General features: G+C 40.7%; 1 protein-coding gene across 3 annotated transcripts in view; it reads right to left on the bottom strand.

Moving 5' to 3' along the window:
* Window positions 1-3,856: 3,856 nt before the first annotated feature.
* The window catches only part of C7 (complement C7), a 54,889-nt gene continuing 40,550 nt past the window's right edge, over window positions 3,857-18,195 (bottom strand). The window contains exons 14-18 of one of the 3 annotated variants that reach the window (XM_067730594.1): window positions 17,576-17,708; window positions 13,350-13,541; window positions 9,369-9,459; window positions 6,515-6,699; window positions 3,857-5,055 (exon numbers count right to left, since the gene is read on the bottom strand). In XM_067730594.1, the coding sequence (XP_067586695.1) occupies window positions 4,874-5,055; window positions 6,515-6,699; window positions 9,369-9,459; window positions 13,350-13,541; window positions 17,576-17,708 (783 nt within the window). In that variant the 3' untranslated portion in view covers window positions 3,857-4,873. Of the gene's footprint in view, window positions 5,056-6,514; window positions 6,700-6,752; window positions 6,808-6,909; window positions 6,952-7,429; window positions 8,107-9,368; window positions 9,460-13,349; window positions 13,542-17,575; window positions 17,709-18,195 lie in introns of those variants that run through there. The other 2 variants (XM_067730596.1, XM_067730595.1) reach the window with 2 other exon arrangements.

The following is an 18,195-nucleotide window of genomic DNA, read 5'->3' as shown; positions in this document are numbered from 1 at the left end:
ATGGTGTTTTGTTATAGCAGCCAGAACTAAGACATTCTTGTTCTCTCTCACACCAACATGGGAAAGACTGTTGATCACACATTAGAATTCCCAGTCTGCGTTCCAGGGAACTGTTAGCTGCAGCCACCCCCGCTGTTAGAAGCAGGAAAAACAATCTCTTAATAAGCCAGCATCCCAAGATCAACTTTTCCAGAACTTAGCCTTGCTTGTCAATATCATTTTAATCTCAGGAATTTCTGTTTCTTCCTTAAATCCTCTGCCTCATTCTCTATTGCAATTCTCAAGAGCGAGCATCCTCACCCTCCATCAATCTTCCACAGGGGACATGAGACAAAATCTCCTAACTGTATTCAAAAGCAAAAAGGGAGAGAATTAAGAGGCCCACACTTCCATGGCACAAAAGATTAGTATTTCAGAATACCTGCCCTGTGGGTGTCTCAAGAGAACACTCCCACACTGCACATGAACCTGCCCCTGCCTGGCAAGACACAACTCAAACATAACAGCCACATGTCCACAGGACAGTAAAGGGGCCAGCACTCTAGTGAAACGAGATGAGCACCACCCTGGGAGGCAGAAGAGCCATTTCTAGAGTAAACCAGCTATGTCACAATGGATAATAACTGTAAAATGGCCGTTTTATTGAGTATATACAGCCAGTGTCCTGAGTCACAGCGGGCACAGAACCATATCGTCAAGTCCCTGCCCTCACTAGTCCAGAGGAGGCTTGGAGACCAGATCTCCTCAAAGGTGGCTTTCTCTCACATTTAATGAATCTGTGCACCACGTCCGTGGGAAACAGCCAATCACTGCATTTTTAAGAGACTCCAGACACTTAGGAAGTCTCCTCATCATCCTACCAAAGTATTTAATCCTACGGGGCCACAATCATCCCATTAGAGAGCTTGTCCAGGCTTACATCACACCTGACATCAGCAATTCCCCCCTCAACACCCCGGTGCTCAGTGTCTGTGCAGAGAAGAGTTTCTGGACCTAGAGTTCAGTGGGGGCCCTTTATGAACTACTGTTATGGTACACACTGAGGATGTATATGATCTAATAACACACCAATCCTGAGACTTTCATGTTAATCAGTTTCTCCTGAGGGTGTCTGATAAAACTTTCCCTTGATGAGAAAATTCCACTTCACTATTACAGAAAATTCCTTTGACCTGTCTGTGTTCCCAGCCCACTTGGTCAGCTGATTATTGCATAACAGACCCTCATCCAGCAGCACATCTGCTTTATTCTCTCAATCAATGCTTCTCTGTCTTGAGCATCATTGATCTGTTATGTACTTGAGGCCCCTCCCCTGGGATTCAGTACCAGCCCCCTCTCATAGGGATGCACGGAAATAACAGTGATAACAGAGTAGTTCTTAATGTTTGTCCTTTCACAGGAAATTGTCCTCAGCCTGTGAATCAAAAAGAACATTTTATTGTTCCTTCTGGTGCCCACCTTTTCACCTTCAGCCCACCCCTTCTGAAACGACAGTTTTCCCATCTAGTCTTGTTAACCCTTGGATGAAAAAAGCAAATTTTTTTACATGATTGATGTTTTGAGGATAAAGCTGGAGCTTTGCCTGACAGGAATAAATAAAAAGACAAATTGTAGGCACTATGGTGGTCACAGCAGGGACTCCTATCATGCCATCAGCTTCCTTGTCCCCAAATGTGTGAACTGCCTGAAAGACCAAGGTAATTGAAAAGCATGCATATACCTCGGGTTTCTCAGATATTAACGGAAATTGCCTCCTACTGCGGTTGCTTTCTGGCTCAGTGATCTGAAAGAGAAGAGGTCATTCCATTCCTAGCTAAAGTATTGAATACACTTTAACTAGTCCATCAAGGAAGAAAAGTCTCAGTGGACTGGTAGGTAGCAGGACTAATGCAGCGGCTCAATTCTGCCACTCTTGTACTAAGGATGCTCCAATCTTCCCCTCCCTCCCTCCCTCCCTCCCTCCCTTCTTTTCATTTCTCTTCTCTCCTCTGTGTCTCCTCCTCCTCTCCTACCTCAGAGAAAGAAAGAGTCGTAGATACACCTGAACACCCTAAGTATGTAACATCTTCCTTTATCTTCAAATTTACGATGACCACCTTCACTAGCTATTATGCTCATCTTACAAATAATCCAAACGCCTGTGGTGGGTCAGTATGTGTGTGAGTATGAGGGTGTAAGAAATGTTGGTAGGTATAGAAAAAAATATAGAACAAATGATAAACTGTGGGGTCGGTCCAAACATATTGATGAATCCACATATCTTAACCAAAAGGAAAAGTGATTAATAATTTATGTGCAGCTGTTTCAGGGAATGTTGAGTAAACCAGCCGCTCAGCACCTGCAGCTCTGAGTGGCTACTTAACGACAGGATGGACTCACAAGTCCCATACGAAGCTGAGATTAGCAATGACCTGCCTAGCTGAGAGGGGGAGCTCTCAATCAAATGAGCCAGTTACCTGGCTTGTTGCTAGGCAACTCAAGAGTTCCAGCTCAAGGGTTCACGTCCCCACTGTACCCCACATGAATACCAAGAAAATTCCCTCTGTTTCAAGGGACTTACAAGCACCCTGGACTGTTGCTGTTGGGAGGGAGGTTCCATACAGAGCAGTTAAGATGGGGCTCAGTAAATCTCAGGGCATTGATAAGCAGCACTTCTGTTGGTCAATTATTAGGAAGTGTGTAGGGTGTCACAGAAGGCACACTCCGACGCAATTAGACCTTCCAAAGCAGCGTCTCTGCCCAGGTGACTTACAGTGTCCACTTAAAATGTGAGTGATGGCCAGTAGGATGTGACTGAGCTCCCATGGAGCTCCCTGAAACTGGTCGATGCACCAGCTGATTCCCTCCTCTCCCTCTGTCCCCTGCTAGGTCCAGATGACTTTAACTTCAGCACTTTCTGCCTTCTCTTCCAAGGCTAGATCCCAGCCCAGCCCAGCCCACCTGGGCTGAGGCAGAGGGAAGGGCAGATGGGGACAGTCTCACACTCCCTCTGCTCTCATTGCAGTCAATTTTCATGGCATAAACAGTCCTCCCAGCTTTCCTCAAAGCCTTCTCTTCAGGTGTTCAAGAACTTATTTTGGAAGTTTCAAAACGTGTTTGAAGTCTTAATGTTGAAAGTTACTTTCTTCTTGCAGCCCTGCTGCCACGATCCTAATCCGCGCATAGACAATGTGAAGGTCTCTGTCCAACTAGAGGAAAGGTCAAGTATAAGGATGTTCGGAAAACTTAAAAAGGCATGAAATTTCGTATTTCAAGACAGCAACTCTCTGCAACCTCATTCACTGGTCCCCTCCTTCTCCACCAACTATTCACTCATCCCTTGGATAGACCTGGAGGACATGATGCTGAATGAAATAAGCCAAATACAAAAAGATAAATACTGTATAATCTCACTTTTAGGAGGTATATAAAACAGTCAGACTCATGGAGCAGAGTAGAATGGTGGTTGCCAGGGGCTAGGGGCAGGGGAAAATGGGGAAGTGATGGTCAAAAGATATCAAATTTCAGTTATGCAAGGTAAATGAGTTCTAGAAACCTACTGTATAGCACAGTGCCTGTAGCTATCAATGCTATAATGTACACTTAACATTTTCTAACAGGAAAGATCTTATGTTAAGTGTTCTTACCATAATAATAATAATAATGAGGGTGGGAGGAAACTTTGGGAGATGTTGGATATGTTTATGGTCTGGATGGTGGTGATGGTTTCACAGATGTATACTTATCCCCAAACTCATGTACAGCTCTTTACATGTCAATCATACCTCAATAAAGTAGTTCGAAAATTTTAAAAATATAAAAAAGAGCACATTAGCCATCCTTCATGGAAAGTCTTTAAAATTAAACATAACACAGATTTTAAAATTCCAAAGTATAGTATCTTTAATGAGTTTTTTAATCATTGTCATTTAAACTAAAGTTTCATTGAAATGTATCAGAAAAATACAGAGATATTATTTGTATATAAAAGCATATTTTAAATTCCATTGAAGCCCACTCATTTCATCAACTACAGCTGTTATTTTGTTTTGATGAAAGATGAATAGGGAATAAACAGATGGATCTACCTGTAGAGCACCCTGAAAAATCTAAGTACGTATCCACGTTAGAGAACACTTCTCCCAAATATGCAATCGCTCAATAGCTCAGGCATGAATGATGCTTCCTACAAAAGGAAAGGGGAGGAGGGGGACAAATTACAGGTCTTGTGTTTGGAAAACACAAGAAAAGCTCCAGAGAGAAGCCTCAATTGTAAATACTTGTTCTCAGACAACAAAGTAGAAGGTGCCCCTGTGACCGTAACATGATGGATTCCACTCTGATAGCAGTGATTCAACCTCCTGACAAGATTAGGGATCTCTAGGTGTGGTGCTTGGCATGGAATCATTGTATCTGCCTTTTTCCATTCAAGGTCCCCTTTGTATTCAGTTTCACTGAGCCGAAGCCAGCCTCTCTAATCTTTCTGTTTTCATAATCAATTTGTAGGGTGTGTTCTGGTCGGTTCTTTTAATCATACTAAAAAGAATCATAGAGCATTCAGATTTCTCTAGTCCAACCCTCTAATTTTCAGATTAAAAAAAAGTCAAGGTCCAGAGAAGTCAGCAATTTTTCCAAGAACATACAGCTCCTTCAAAGGTTCATCAATATCCTTCAGCCTGACTGACATTTAAAAAGAGAAGAAAAAGAGGATCTGGATTCAGGTTTGGGAGAACAAAGGCTTGTGTAATTATGCAGGGCCTGGGGATTGGGAGAAGTGGACCCGGAGTGGAAGGAGAAAGAATGGGCCGCGTGCTGAGAAGCTGTCTACAGGGCCGGGCGTGCAAAGGTTTTAACTCGGCCACGGGGCTGCGAGCAGGCCCACCGGCACCGGGAGCTACGGGGCTTCGGCGGCGCAGGGCCGGATGCTGGTGACGGAGATGCTCTGACCTCGGCACCTCAGGACGCCGGCCTCACACTCTGTCATCGTCCGCTCCCTGCCATTCGCCTCCACGCAGACGCTGAACCCTGTTTCCTCGCACTCCGAGGCGGCTCTGCAGACACATTTGCTGCTCTGGGCTGGAAAAAGAAGCGAGAGAGGCTTGGTGGCCCATGGTGGAGGTGGGGAAGACAAGGCGCATCACGTCCAAAGTCGTGATGTTTGGTAATTGGAGAGCTGTAGACGCTCCTGCCTCGCGTGATGCAGTCAATTACCCTCCCCTCTCCCGGACCCCCAGGAAAAGCTGCAGGATTGGGCAAGGGAGGCATTTCGCTCCACTCCGACAGAATAAGCAGGTTTTGAGGCTGCTGCCAGGCTTCCTATCGATGGGACCCCCGCGGAGCGGTTCTCTCCTCCACGCGCTGCACAGGGGGGGCCCAAACCCCCGGTGTGACCCCTCAACGCCCAGACCAAATGCAGACACCTCGGCAAAACGCCGGGCTGCGAGGCTCAAACAGAGGGAGACAAGAGAAGAATTAACTTGCTTTGAGAGAGAGAGGGCATGAGATGCAAAAGGCCTCATGCCCCATAAAGACCCATCAGAAACGAGTCGGGGAGGAAAGCCGTGTGTGCGCTGAAGGTGCGCGGCTGGAACACACCAGCCAGGCGTCCCCAGAAGGAGGGTAACCAGGTCTGCCAGACCACTGTGGTGACTGCCAAACCGAAAGTGACCCAGACGTGCCTATATGTGTCATCGTCTCTGCTGCAAATGGGACGGGAGTGAGGGGAAAGGTGCCCAGCGGGTACCGGCCAGGAAAAGGAGGGCCTGAGGATCTAGCAGAGACCTTACAGATCAAGATCGCACCGCCCGGCTCCCAACTTGACAGGTGGGGAAACTAAGGACAGTGACTTGGCTCTGGCGACCCAACTCCTCCCCCCCGCGGAGGAGGGCTGGCCAGTGCTGGTTGTCAAGATCATTGTTGAGTGCTACCTGGACACAGCACCAGCAAGTATGGAATCACAGCTTGAGAATGTAGTACCTCCTTTTCTATTCTCTTCACATCCTTCTGATTGCTTCTAGGAGAAAGTGTCAGCTTGGCACGGGTGTGCTTTCAACACACCCCTGACACTTGCTAAACACCCTTTATCACAAGGAAGCTTCATCCTCCAAGCTTTGAGCAGCCTCTGGCTAGAACCTCCTACCTTGTTTTGTTTCATTGTATGTATTTTCATGGTTACCTAATATTTATGGCAAGGGACACTTCCTATTAAAAATGTGATATAACGTTTCTTCTTTTAAAAATTGTTATTTTTATGGGAGTCTGTTTCTTTTTGAATGAGTACATAATATGGCTAATGCAAGGGCAGAGCAAAAATCATGAAGGTGGAACGTGATGTTTGGGAGGACATTCAGACCATCAGGGAGAGTTCTTGATCGACCCCCTCCCCGGGGAAGGCAGTCAGGGAGGATAGTTCATGCTCAGACCAGTCGGAGTCTTTGATATCCTCAGGGATGTGCTTTGATCTGCCGCTAAACTAGAAAACTTCACTCCTATTACTTGAGCATTTTTGTAGCTACAAATATGAAATGCCCCTTACCGTCACATTTTCCCCATAGTGGACACACACCGCAAGCTTTCTCAGCTGAGGCAGGTAGAGTACAGCTCTCCCTACCAGCAACAGTGTAATTTCTACCCTGACATTGGAGAACATGCATCTTGCAAACTGTCAGAGGCAGTATCCTTTTGCTTCTCTCATCTCGAGCACACACATCCAAGGAGGATCTGAAACAAATTTTTTAAATTACTTTATTTACAAGATTTTCTTTCTTCAAAGCTGAGACTGAGAAGTGAAAGGTGAGGCTCTGGGTTCGATGACTCAGATGTTGTCACCTACAGCAAAAAGATGGAACAGAAATGCAAATGCCCCTCATTACTAGGGCCCAACCCCCTCCAATCTTCAAAATGAACATATTTTGCTCTTTATTTACTCACAAGTTTTACAAGCTTAGATATCTAGTGTCAATGTAGTTTCATCTAGAACAGATCGGATACAGCAAATTAGAAGAGAAGGCAACGTCTGCTAGCCACAGATGGTAGATTGACGACAAAGAAGGAGGCAGAAAATCAGCAAAGATCAAAACACTCAGAGGAATGGGAGTCAAATGGGACCACTGGCTGCAGAAGAAAGTATCTCCTCCCAAGCCAGCAGCCCTGAGAGTTCAGGTCCATATTATAGCATTATCCACAGCTGATGACTGAATCCTCAAGGGAAAATGAACTCTATTTTTCAACGCTATTTTTAGAGTATCTACGTTTACAAAATAGTTTAGAAATATTTCCATAAAATGGGTTACTTTTTTTCGTATGCATTGGTGTTAAGATAGTGCCAACTATTTGAAATGTCACTAATAAAAACAACCACATTTCTGAATGCTGATGGGTAAGGAAACAATTACTGTAGCGAAACCCTAGACAGCAAGGCTGTTTTGAATAATAAACAGAATCTATATTTACTTATATATATTTAGCTCTAATGTTTACTTCTCTGAACAAGAGTTAAATTTATTTGGACATTTACATAACAGAAACAAATCCTAGTATTTCTTTTTTATCTGTTTATTTAAACTTTACAATAGAAGTACGCAGAACAGCTTAAAGGGCAGAGAACTTACAAGGCCATCTATCTTGTTATCAGTATCTGATGTTAAAACTCTTACCATATTTATAAACAGGCTGCAGATAAACTCAATGAATCAGAGAAGTTGGAAAGAGGATGAAAGTGAGTCAAAGCAAACAATGATTAATAGAGAATAACAGCACAGTCAGAAGATTCTGGGCTGACCATTTCCACTTATGCTATTCACTTTTATGTTCTCCTTCACATGAGAAGTTACTTCTTATAAGATACCACCATAGTCATCATTACCCAATGTAGGTGTTCAAGGAGATGTGTTTTGGTGACCATACTAATTGAAAGCCAAGTAATTGGCTAATAATTTGTGTTTTGATTCTTAACCTTAAAGATGGCCAGTAAGTCCTGGGGACTGGATACCTTCCATTTGCCTCTCCAGATTCACCCTCCACTCTTCTCCACCCTGCCTGGGAGGCTGACACGTATGGACCACATCAATAGACTTCCTTGTCCTCTAGCTTCAGGGGTGTTTGATCAATGGGGAGTCTGGCAAGAGACTGGAGGGAGAGAAGAGGGTACAATGGGGGGTTTTATTCCCCTGGCTCACTGCTGGGGATCTCTGAGGGCCCCAAATGAGGGACTCAACTCTTCCTCAACTAGCGCTCTGTCAACAGGTTTTCATAAGTGCTCCTCTCTCACGCCTTCTGGCTTGGGCACGGAGATACTATAAACCCGAACTGCTACCAGTCCAGGAATACTGCCCCGTGGCTTGCAGTTTTCTTTACTCTGCCCACATTTCTGTAAATAGTCCCACCAGTAAACCTCCTCTTGTCTCAATTTAATCATGCCCTCTGTATCCAACAACCAGTAATTACTCCAGATATCTTTCTACAATGGAGTGATTTCAAGTGTGGTGGTGTTCTTAGAATGCAAATCTAGAAATAAACATATTTCAAGAATCAGAAAAGTGGCTGCTTTTGTTTCTCTTGGTATCTTTAAGAGTTTACGTCTCATGGGAATTTCAGCCCCAATCTCCTCAAGCTCTAAATCCTCAGGTGACGGTTTTGTCATTTTGCCCCATTTTATGTAGAGAACAAGCGGTCTCAAGCAGTCCTTCAGCCTTTCTCACCAGCTAGATTAGATCACTGCCTAACGCCACCAATGGTCAGTCCTGGTGACCCAGGCAAATAACAAGCAGCAAATGGACTGGACTGAAATGCAAAGACCCTTAACCCATGGTAAGTAACATCTTTGAGCTAACAGAGACTGGCATCTAAGAAATCATGCCATCTATTTTTTTTAATTTAATTATTATTTGTTAACTTTTTTATTTTATATTGGGGTATAGTTTATTAACAATGTTGTGTTAGTTTCAGGTGTACAGCAAAGTGATTCAGTTATACATATACATGTATCTATTCTTTTTCAAATTCTTTTCCCATTTAGGTTGTTACATAATACTGAGCAGAGTTCCCTGTGCTATGCAGTAGGTCCTTGTTGGTTACCTATTTTAAATATAGCAGTGTGTACATGTCAATCCCAAACTCCCTAACTATCCATCCTCTGCACCCTTTCCCCCCGGTAACCATAAGTTCGTTCTCTAAGTCCGTGAGTCTGTTTCTATTTTGCAGATAAGTTCATTTGTATCAATTTTTTTTTTAGATTCCGCATATAAGTGATATCATACGATATTTGTCTCTCTCTGTCTGACTGACTTCAGTTAGTATGACAATCTCTAGGTCCATCCATGTTGCTTCAAATGGCATTAAGAAATCATCCCATCTATTTTAAATAAAACAGAGAAGAAGACAGAGCTTACCCACATTCATAAGGCATTTTACAAACACATCTTGAATTCTGCAGTTTCTCCCAGCGCTGACATTCAGGCACTTCCGGTGCCAAAGGGGCATCTAAAAGAAAACAATAATGGAGAGGCAATTATTAGGTGAAAAGCTTCTTCAGAGCAAACAAGGTATTATTTTAATTGTTGAACCAGGCTCTGTAATATTCTCAACTGCAACAAGTTTGTACAGTAAAAAATAAAGCTATAAAGCATTTTACAAGAGCTAGAGCATTCCTAGGACCACCCAATTTCATTGGTCATAATAGCTACCATTTCTTGAGCATTTACTCTTGGCCCTGCCCTTTTTATACATTGTGATATTTAATCCCCTTAATTAGTGCCCGTTTAAGAGATGAGGAAACTAAGAGACAGAAAAGTTAGGAAATTCATGCTAGTTAACAAATTGGCCAAGCCAGGATTGAAGTCCATGTTTGTCTGAATTGAAGGCCCATAGAGTAGGCTCCCTTTCATCAAGTACATGGGGGTTTAAAAACTGTTTGTTATGTGGACGTATTTTGCCCACTGTGCCTATAATGAGACAGAAAGCATACCATCACTTGACCTATACAAGAAGAACTCTCAGTATCTCAAGGACAACTATAATAACCTCTTACATGTAAATGTCCAAGTGGTCTCCCCTCAACAGTGACTAAATGTCTGGAGGTACTTACATTAATAAAATCCTTTCCTTTATTTTATGTTTCTTACAAACTGATAGAAAGCCAATCATCATTCCAGTTTTGACAGGAAAACACTTTGGTCCAACTTACAAGAGCATAATTTGCCACGGCCTAGGCTATGCCTGCCTACAATGTGAACAGTCTGCACCACCCTGCAATTTCCACCTCCTGCCAGCTTCATTACAATGGAATTCAGTGGCATACACTTTTGCATCATAAAACTAGCTACCTGCTGGATATATCTATAAAGGTCATTTGTCTGCAGGATGTGTTTTTATGGGTGCACAAACTATGGAATACTTCCTTACTTCGGAAAACATAAGAGCTTTAGACATGACAGGAAAATCTCATGAACAAGGAAGGTATAAACTTGTAAAAATGGTAGCAAGGTGAAGTATGCCTGCCGTGTCCAGCAAGGTCTCTAGCAAGTACTTATTCTTTAAACATTTTTCTTTGAAATGGTATTATCTTTTATTTTTTTTACACAGCAGGTGCTTGTTAGTCATCAATTTTATACATATCAGTGTATACATGTCAATCCCAATCGCCCAATTTGAAATGGTATTATCTTAAATGCAACGTAGTATCCTGAATTGGATCCTAGACCATGAAAAGGATATCGGTGGAAAAACGGTGATGTATGAATAGAGTCTGCAGGGTAGTCAATAGTATGGTACTATTTAATATTAATGTCTTGGTTTTGACCAACTAAATTGTGTCAAGGTATGTAAGGTGTTAATATTATGGGAAGATGGGTAAAGGGTATATGGAAACTATACTTGCAAATTTTCTGAAATCCTAAGTAATTCCAAAATAAAATATTTTAATGGTATTATCTAGATCAATGCTTCTCAACCAGGGGCAAATGTTTGCCCCTGGGGACATCTGGCAATGTCAACAGACATTTTTGGTTGTCACCCCTGTGAGACGCTACTGGCATCTAGTGAGCAGAGACCAGGGATTCTGCCAAACATCAGATAAGGCACAGGACAGGCTCCCACACAAAGAATTATCAGGGCTCAAATTCCAGTAGTGCTGGGGTTGGGAAAGTCTGATCTAAATGGACCAAAACTGAAGTTCAGTGATTAAGCCATGTACATTAGTTCTGTATTATTATTAGCAGTTTATTTGCTAACTGTTCATAAGGATAGAATTTCAAATTTTAAATATTTTCTAAAAGTTATTATAATTTCTTTGCGGAAAATCGCTTGTAGAATTACCTACACCAAAGACTTTTGCATTTAAAAAGAATATAGCTTTGTTATCTTCATGGCTTGACTAACCAAGTAAACACACTCTTAGGACCCACCTACAGTATGTACGTTTACTATTTTAAAATCAAATATCTTCCCATCAAGACTAAGTACTGATGCGGGTGCGGATAAATAACGGGCTAGTGTTTAATGGATACAGAGTTTCAGTTTGGGAAGATGGAAAAGCTCTGGAGACGGATGACAGTGATGGTTGAACAATAATGGGAATGTACTTAATGCTACTGAATTGCACATTTTTAAATGGTTAAAATGGTAAATTGTATGTTGTGTATATTTTACCACAATATAAAAAAGACTAAATACTTGTACATCAGGTATTTTCAAACTCTGGAGGCTGACAAACCTGGAACCTTTGGTTATAGGCTTATGTTAAGGGTAGTTATTATTGTTATCTAAGTCTTCTGAAAAACACACAGATCTGAAAAACATCCTTAATTAAAACCTTAATAGAATTTGCTACTGAGTGGGAGAAAATTCATACCAAATGTGTTATAAAGTTGAAAAAGACGTTTCAGAAAAAAACAAGTATATAATCTCATTTGGAAGAAAAGAGCAACCTCATCAACTGTACATTGTTCTCCTTAATTTTAGCATTATTGGTACAGGTCCATTACTTTATCCCAAATAAACTCATAGTTATACCTCAGTGCATGTAGAAAACAAAGCAGCTGTCTCTGCTCTGACAGCTACAGAACATGTGAGAACAGGCAGGGCAGCCATTCCACTGGACACGCAGCCCTCCCATTCTGTCCTCTGTGATCTATTTAACACAATCAGTCACAGAGTGCTCTCTTTTCAATTGTGAAGATCTAATTCACCTAATATTACTATTCATGGAATCAACTACTTCATCTTCACTATAGAAGACAAATTTCAGCATCGAATTAAAAATTATATACTCAAGAAATAAGAATATCATATAAAATAGAATGCAAGTGCGATTTTCTTCTTGTTTTTAATTGTTAAAAACATAATATTTTCCATTTCTTAAAAAAAATGTAAAGAAAGAGGAAGTTATTCTGAAAACAAATCTATCCCATTTTAAGTATCTCTAAAAGAAATAGTTTGGCTTTCTAAATCTCTTCCTGCCTTAGCTTCTTAAAAGACCATTTTATACCAATGGACTTATTTACAAAACAGAAATAGAGTCACAGATGTAGAAAACAAACTTACGGTTATCAGGGGGAAAGGGGGGAGAGGGATAAATTGGGAGATTGGGATTGACATATACACACTACTATGTATAAAATAGATAACAAATAAGGACCTACTGTACAGCACCGGGAACTCTACTCAATACTCTGTAATGGCTTATATGGGAAAAGAATCCAAAAAAGAGTGGATATATGTATATGTATAACTGATTCACTTTGCTGTACACCCGAAACTAACACAACATTGTAAATCAACTCTACTCCAATAAAAAATTTTTTTAAAAACTATTTTAATTTGCCATGTGTTCAAAATACTGGATATTTGGATTTCGACCTATAAGAACAACTTCACAGACCACACTACTTTTCCTTCAATAACTCTGCTTTGCAGGGTTATATGTAAGTGCTTTTATATTTTCAATTTCAATACCACTAATAAACTCTAAGAGCCCAAAAATGAAACATACAGAATTTTATATAAATTATGATCTCAACTCTATACTTCATAAAAGTACATTTTTAAAAATCAGGAGGAAACCACAAATCAGCTTTTAGAAATTCCTTGTTTTCTTGGCACCTTAACAAATATAAAGCTAATCTTTGATATGAAGGATTTAAGTTAAAATTTCAGAATCACCAGGGCTATTCTTGCCTTTCCTTGAATTCTGTGAGTTTATCTGTGCCATGTGCAAAAAAGTCTGTTACCCACTCTATGAACTGACCTTCTTGTAGCAGGGCAGGGATGGAGGGAGTGATTCCGCTTTGGAGGTTCAGTGCCTTGAGGAACTGCCGCAAGGACTCTCATTCCCTGAGTGTACGTGTCCTTGGACAGACCCAAGAGCCACTCACCTTTTTGCACACACTGGACGTTCTTCATCTCAGGGCTCCACTTAAGGCTGGATCCGCAGAGAAATGTCGAAGGACCTTCTAAGGACCTGCCACCTGAACAGGAAAAGGTCACCTTCTCACCAACGGTGTAGAAAGGTTTGTGGGGATGACTCTGTATGCCATCCATCAGTGCAGGTAGAACGCAGGCAATTTCTAAAGAGAAAAGAGAGAAGAATACAAGGGTCACTGCTTTCCTAAACCATCTTTTAAAAAAAAAAATGACAGCCTTGAATGGTGCTGATACACTTGTTCTGCTTTTTCTAATTAGAGGACAAGGAGGAAGAGGCGAGTTCACCCTTAGGATGCCCTGAAAGACATATCCCAACATGCCTGGCATGTTAATGACATGAATGACTGAAGGCCAAAACAGTTCCCATTCTCTCACCCCTGCCCTCAAAGCCATGTGACAACTTAAAATGAATAAGCCTTTTAGAGTCCTGAAGTCCAGCCTGCTGTTAAAACCAGACTTTTTACAGCTGCTACTTCTTGTCTGGTGAAGTCCCACCAGAAATTTCCCAAGAGCTGTGTTCATTTGCATATCATTAGCATGTACCCAATTAGATATTTTGCCATCTGAAATCTTTAAAGAACCACCTTTAACCTTGCAACCATAAAAGTGTTAAATCATTTTTGGTTTCCCAGTTCTATCTTTTCTTATTCCATCACATTCATTAGCTCAAATCTTCTACTTGAGAAAACAAGAAGAATGAGAAACATGCATAGTCATGGAAGGCGAGTCAGAATTCATGATTAAAAAAAAAATCTTGCCAATCTCTCTAGTGGACTTTGGACAATATTCTACAAAGTACTGCTTTATTTCTGCACCATTTTAATCAGACAATCCATTCATTCATTCAAAATCAGCATTTATTGAGTGTCTATATTTTGCCAAATATGCTGTGTGCTACTAGGGACACAAAACACTAGTCACATAATCTGCCTTCAGAAAGCTAATAATTTAGCTTCAGATTTGTTTATTTCTGGCCATGACACATTTGCTGGTTTCACACGAATGCTCCCACTAAGACATATAGAAAGGCTGTACAAAGTTAAAGAAAGAGTATTTCTGAGAGCAACAGACAACAATCAGAGCAATGGAAATTTGAAGGCCCAAGACTCTAGAAAAAGGGAAGTCTAAAGTAGTGATTACAACGTTTAGTAATGCTTCTGTCCTTGAGGTTATTTGTAAAGTTGAAAAAAAACATTTTTTTTTTAATGTGCTGAAGGGCTGCTAAACTAAGGAGGAAGCTGCAACTCAGAGGCTGAATAGCTGCATAGAGTTTTTAGCAGTCTCACAGGGCTAGGAGACCAAAAATTAGAGTCCAGTCCTGTTACAAAGGAGGAGGCTCAGTAGAAACCCCATACTTTCCCTTATGATCCCTTAATGGATACCTAAGATAAAGGTAAAGCAGACATAAACAAGCCTTGTTCTTGCCAGAAACAAACCTAAATCTTTTCTAGAGGAAGATAACATCATCCATATGTATTTTTTTTACATATAAATCTGGCATTCAACCAAAACTAATCTAACATTCAAAAATACAATAGAGGGGCTTCCCTGGTGGTGCAGTGGTTGAGAGTCCACCTGCTGATACAGAGGACACGGGTTCGTGCCCTGGTCCGGGAAGATCCTACATGCTGCGGAGCGGCTGGGCCCGTGAGCCATGGCCGCTGAGCCTGCGCATCCAGAGCCTGTGCTCCGCAACGGGAGAGGCCACAACAGTGAGAGGCCCGCGTACCGCAAAAAAAAAAAAAAAAAAAACCAGTAGAAACATCTACAGCAGATCCAGATGATGGGGTTAACAGACATGGACCATGAAATAACTATGATTAATATGTTGGAAAAATGAAATTAGAAGATGGAGAATATCAACAGAGAATTAGAAAGTATAGAAAAGTAGACAAATGGAATATCTAGAATTGGAAAATGAAATTAAGAACTCAGTAGACGGGCTTCCCTGGTGGCGCAGTGGTTAAGAATCTGCCTGCCAATGCAGGGGACACGGGCTCGAACCCTGGTCCAGGAAGATCCCACATGCCATGGAGCAACTAAGCCCGTGCACCACAACTACTGAGCCTGTGCTCTAGAGTCTGCGAGCCACAACTACTGATCCCATGTGCCACAACTACTGAAGCCCGCATGCCTAGAGCCCATGCTCCGCAACAAGAGAAGCCACCACAATGAGAAGCCCACTCAAGGAAGAGTAGCCCCCGCTTGCTGCAGCTAGAGAAAGACCGCACACAACAACGAAGACCCAACGCAGCCAAAAAGAAATAAATAAATTTAAAAAAAAGAACTCAGCAGAGTTCTTGAAAGCAGATTGTCACAACTGTACAGAGAATTAATAAACTGGAATATAGATCAATAGAAAATATTTAAAATGAAACAGAGAGAGAAAAATTGATGTAAAACAAAGAAATGTAGAGAATTCCCTGGCAATCCAGTGGTTAGGACTTGGCACTTTCACTGTCTTGGGCCTGGGTTCGATCCCTGGTTGGGGAACTAAGATCCTGCAAGACACAGGGCATGGCAAAAAAAACCAAAACAAAACAAAGAAATATATATATATATATATACACACACACACGTATGTATATGTATATACATTCTAAAAAATGTATAATTTGTGTCTCATGAGGAGACGTGAGCAAGAATGAGACAGAGCAATATTTGAGGACAAAGGTGAAGAATTTTCTAAAACTGACAAAAGACATTAAAGCATAGGTTCAAGAGTGCTTTGAAGATCAACCAGGACAAAGACAAAGAAAATCACACCTAGGCACATCAGAGTAGAGTTGCTTCTGGAAAAGAAAAAAAAATAAAAAATCTTAAAAGCAACCAGACCAAAAAAATACGATTTCCAAAGGAGAAACAATAAACTTGAAAGCTGACTTCTCACTAAAAAACAATGAAGTCAGAAGGCAATGTAATAAAATCTTTAAAGGTTTTAAAGAAAATAACTGCTAACTTAAAATTCCTTATCCAGTAAAACTATCCTTCAAAAGTAAAGATAAAATGAAAACGTTTTAGATGAACAAATACTGGGACAACTTTTCACCAGTAGATACACAATAAAGAAAAAGAAGCTTTTCAAGCAGAAGTATCTTATTAATCTTTTAAAAGAACTAAAGTTTGGTTTTAATACTCTTAGCTAGGGAATATTTATATTCTATTTTGGCAATATTGATAGTTTATTTCTTCCCAAGGACTCTAGGGCAGAGAGACAGAAAGACAGACAGAAACAGAGAGAACAAGAGGAGACCTTACAAATCAGTAAGAAAAAGACTAACAAACCAACAGAAAAAATGCCCAAAAGATTAGATAGCCACTTCACCAAAAAAAGTATCCAAATACCCAATGAACGTATGAAAACAGGCTTAACATCACTAGTCATCAGAAGAAAAACAAATTTAGAAATACAAATTAAAAAATAAGATATTGCTACACACTCACCAGTATAGCTAAAAAAAAAATTAAGATAGACAATATCAAGTGTAGGTGAGGACACAGAGCAATCTTGACTTCTCAGATTCTGTCCGGGATGTACAACCACTTGGAAGACTGGTAGCGTCTACTAACTCTAAATGTATGTATACCTGACAACTCAGAACTTTTACTAATATGTATGTACTCAAGAGAATAAAATGTACCTGTGTGCACTAGGACTTTCCTCATATAGCCTAGACCAACTGATATAGGATAAATACATCCCTGTAGTGCTGTCTATCCATCTGCTGAAGAATCTTATATTGTAGCACAGCTGAGATAGAAACCAGAAAATAGCGTTAGGGTGATACAACATGCAGAAGCACTTACTCAGATGCTATATCTAAACAAAATAGGGTCAAAAGCATTTAAGGAAGTAGATTGTGGTAAATCCCTGGTAATTAAACTCTAAAGAACATCCTGATGGTCTTAACCAGAACTGAACTCCCTGACCCATTCTAATTTGCACCAGAAACTTTAAAATTGCAATAAAATGTGCCTCACCTAACAGGAGCACTAACAACTAGAGAAAGCTGAGGGGTTTTTCAAGATATTCCTGAAATTTGGACAGGATCATATAAGCCTTTCAGGAAAAGGAGATCAAGACATGGGCATATGGTAAGCGGTTATTTATCCTGATTTATTCCTTTCCACACTATTCTTTCATCTTGAATTATATACTATCATCAAGGCCACTCACTCTGACAATGCATCTTCCCAACAAGCCACTGTAAATTTTCTCCACATCTGGCAACAGGGTCTCCAACAAGAGAGAATCCTTCATTGCAAGTATACACTATGTTTTTCCCAACAGGAAACATGGCACCTTCATCCTAAACAGAAATAAAAGATGGAGAAAGGAAGAATATCTCTTTTGCATTAACAAAATGTTTCTTTAGATATATTCAGCCTATAAATCATGACTTCTTTAATCATCAGGCAATCTACATTCAAATAACTCATTTTGGAAATTGTCTGTAAAATTATTTTTTCCTGTAGAGTCCTAGCCAACAACACTGGTACCACCATTAATTGAAATAAAGCTATTAATGCCACTGTACTATAATTTATTGACAGCTCCCCAAAACCAAGCATTATACTAAACATTTTACTAAAATTATGTTAGTGGACACTACTCAAGTAACTTCTATTATACTTTCAGGAAAGCATCGGATTTTGGAAATGTCCTTATCAGTCAACTCTTCCTAGTGAGGTGTTATGGGCTGTCCGTTGGCAATATTGACCAATAAATGTCATTATGAACAGGCAGAAATGTTCAAATGTCCTATCAACATGTTCACGAAAGTTTGAGCTTCCCAC

Source organism: Pseudorca crassidens, chromosome 3 (genome assembly GCF_039906515.1).
Source record: "Pseudorca crassidens isolate mPseCra1 chromosome 3, mPseCra1.hap1, whole genome shotgun sequence".
NCBI lineage: Eukaryota > Metazoa > Chordata > Mammalia > Artiodactyla > Delphinidae > Pseudorca > Pseudorca crassidens.
The sequence above is the reverse complement of the archived record's forward strand: the minus strand, read 5'-3'. Positions and strand labels throughout refer to the sequence as shown.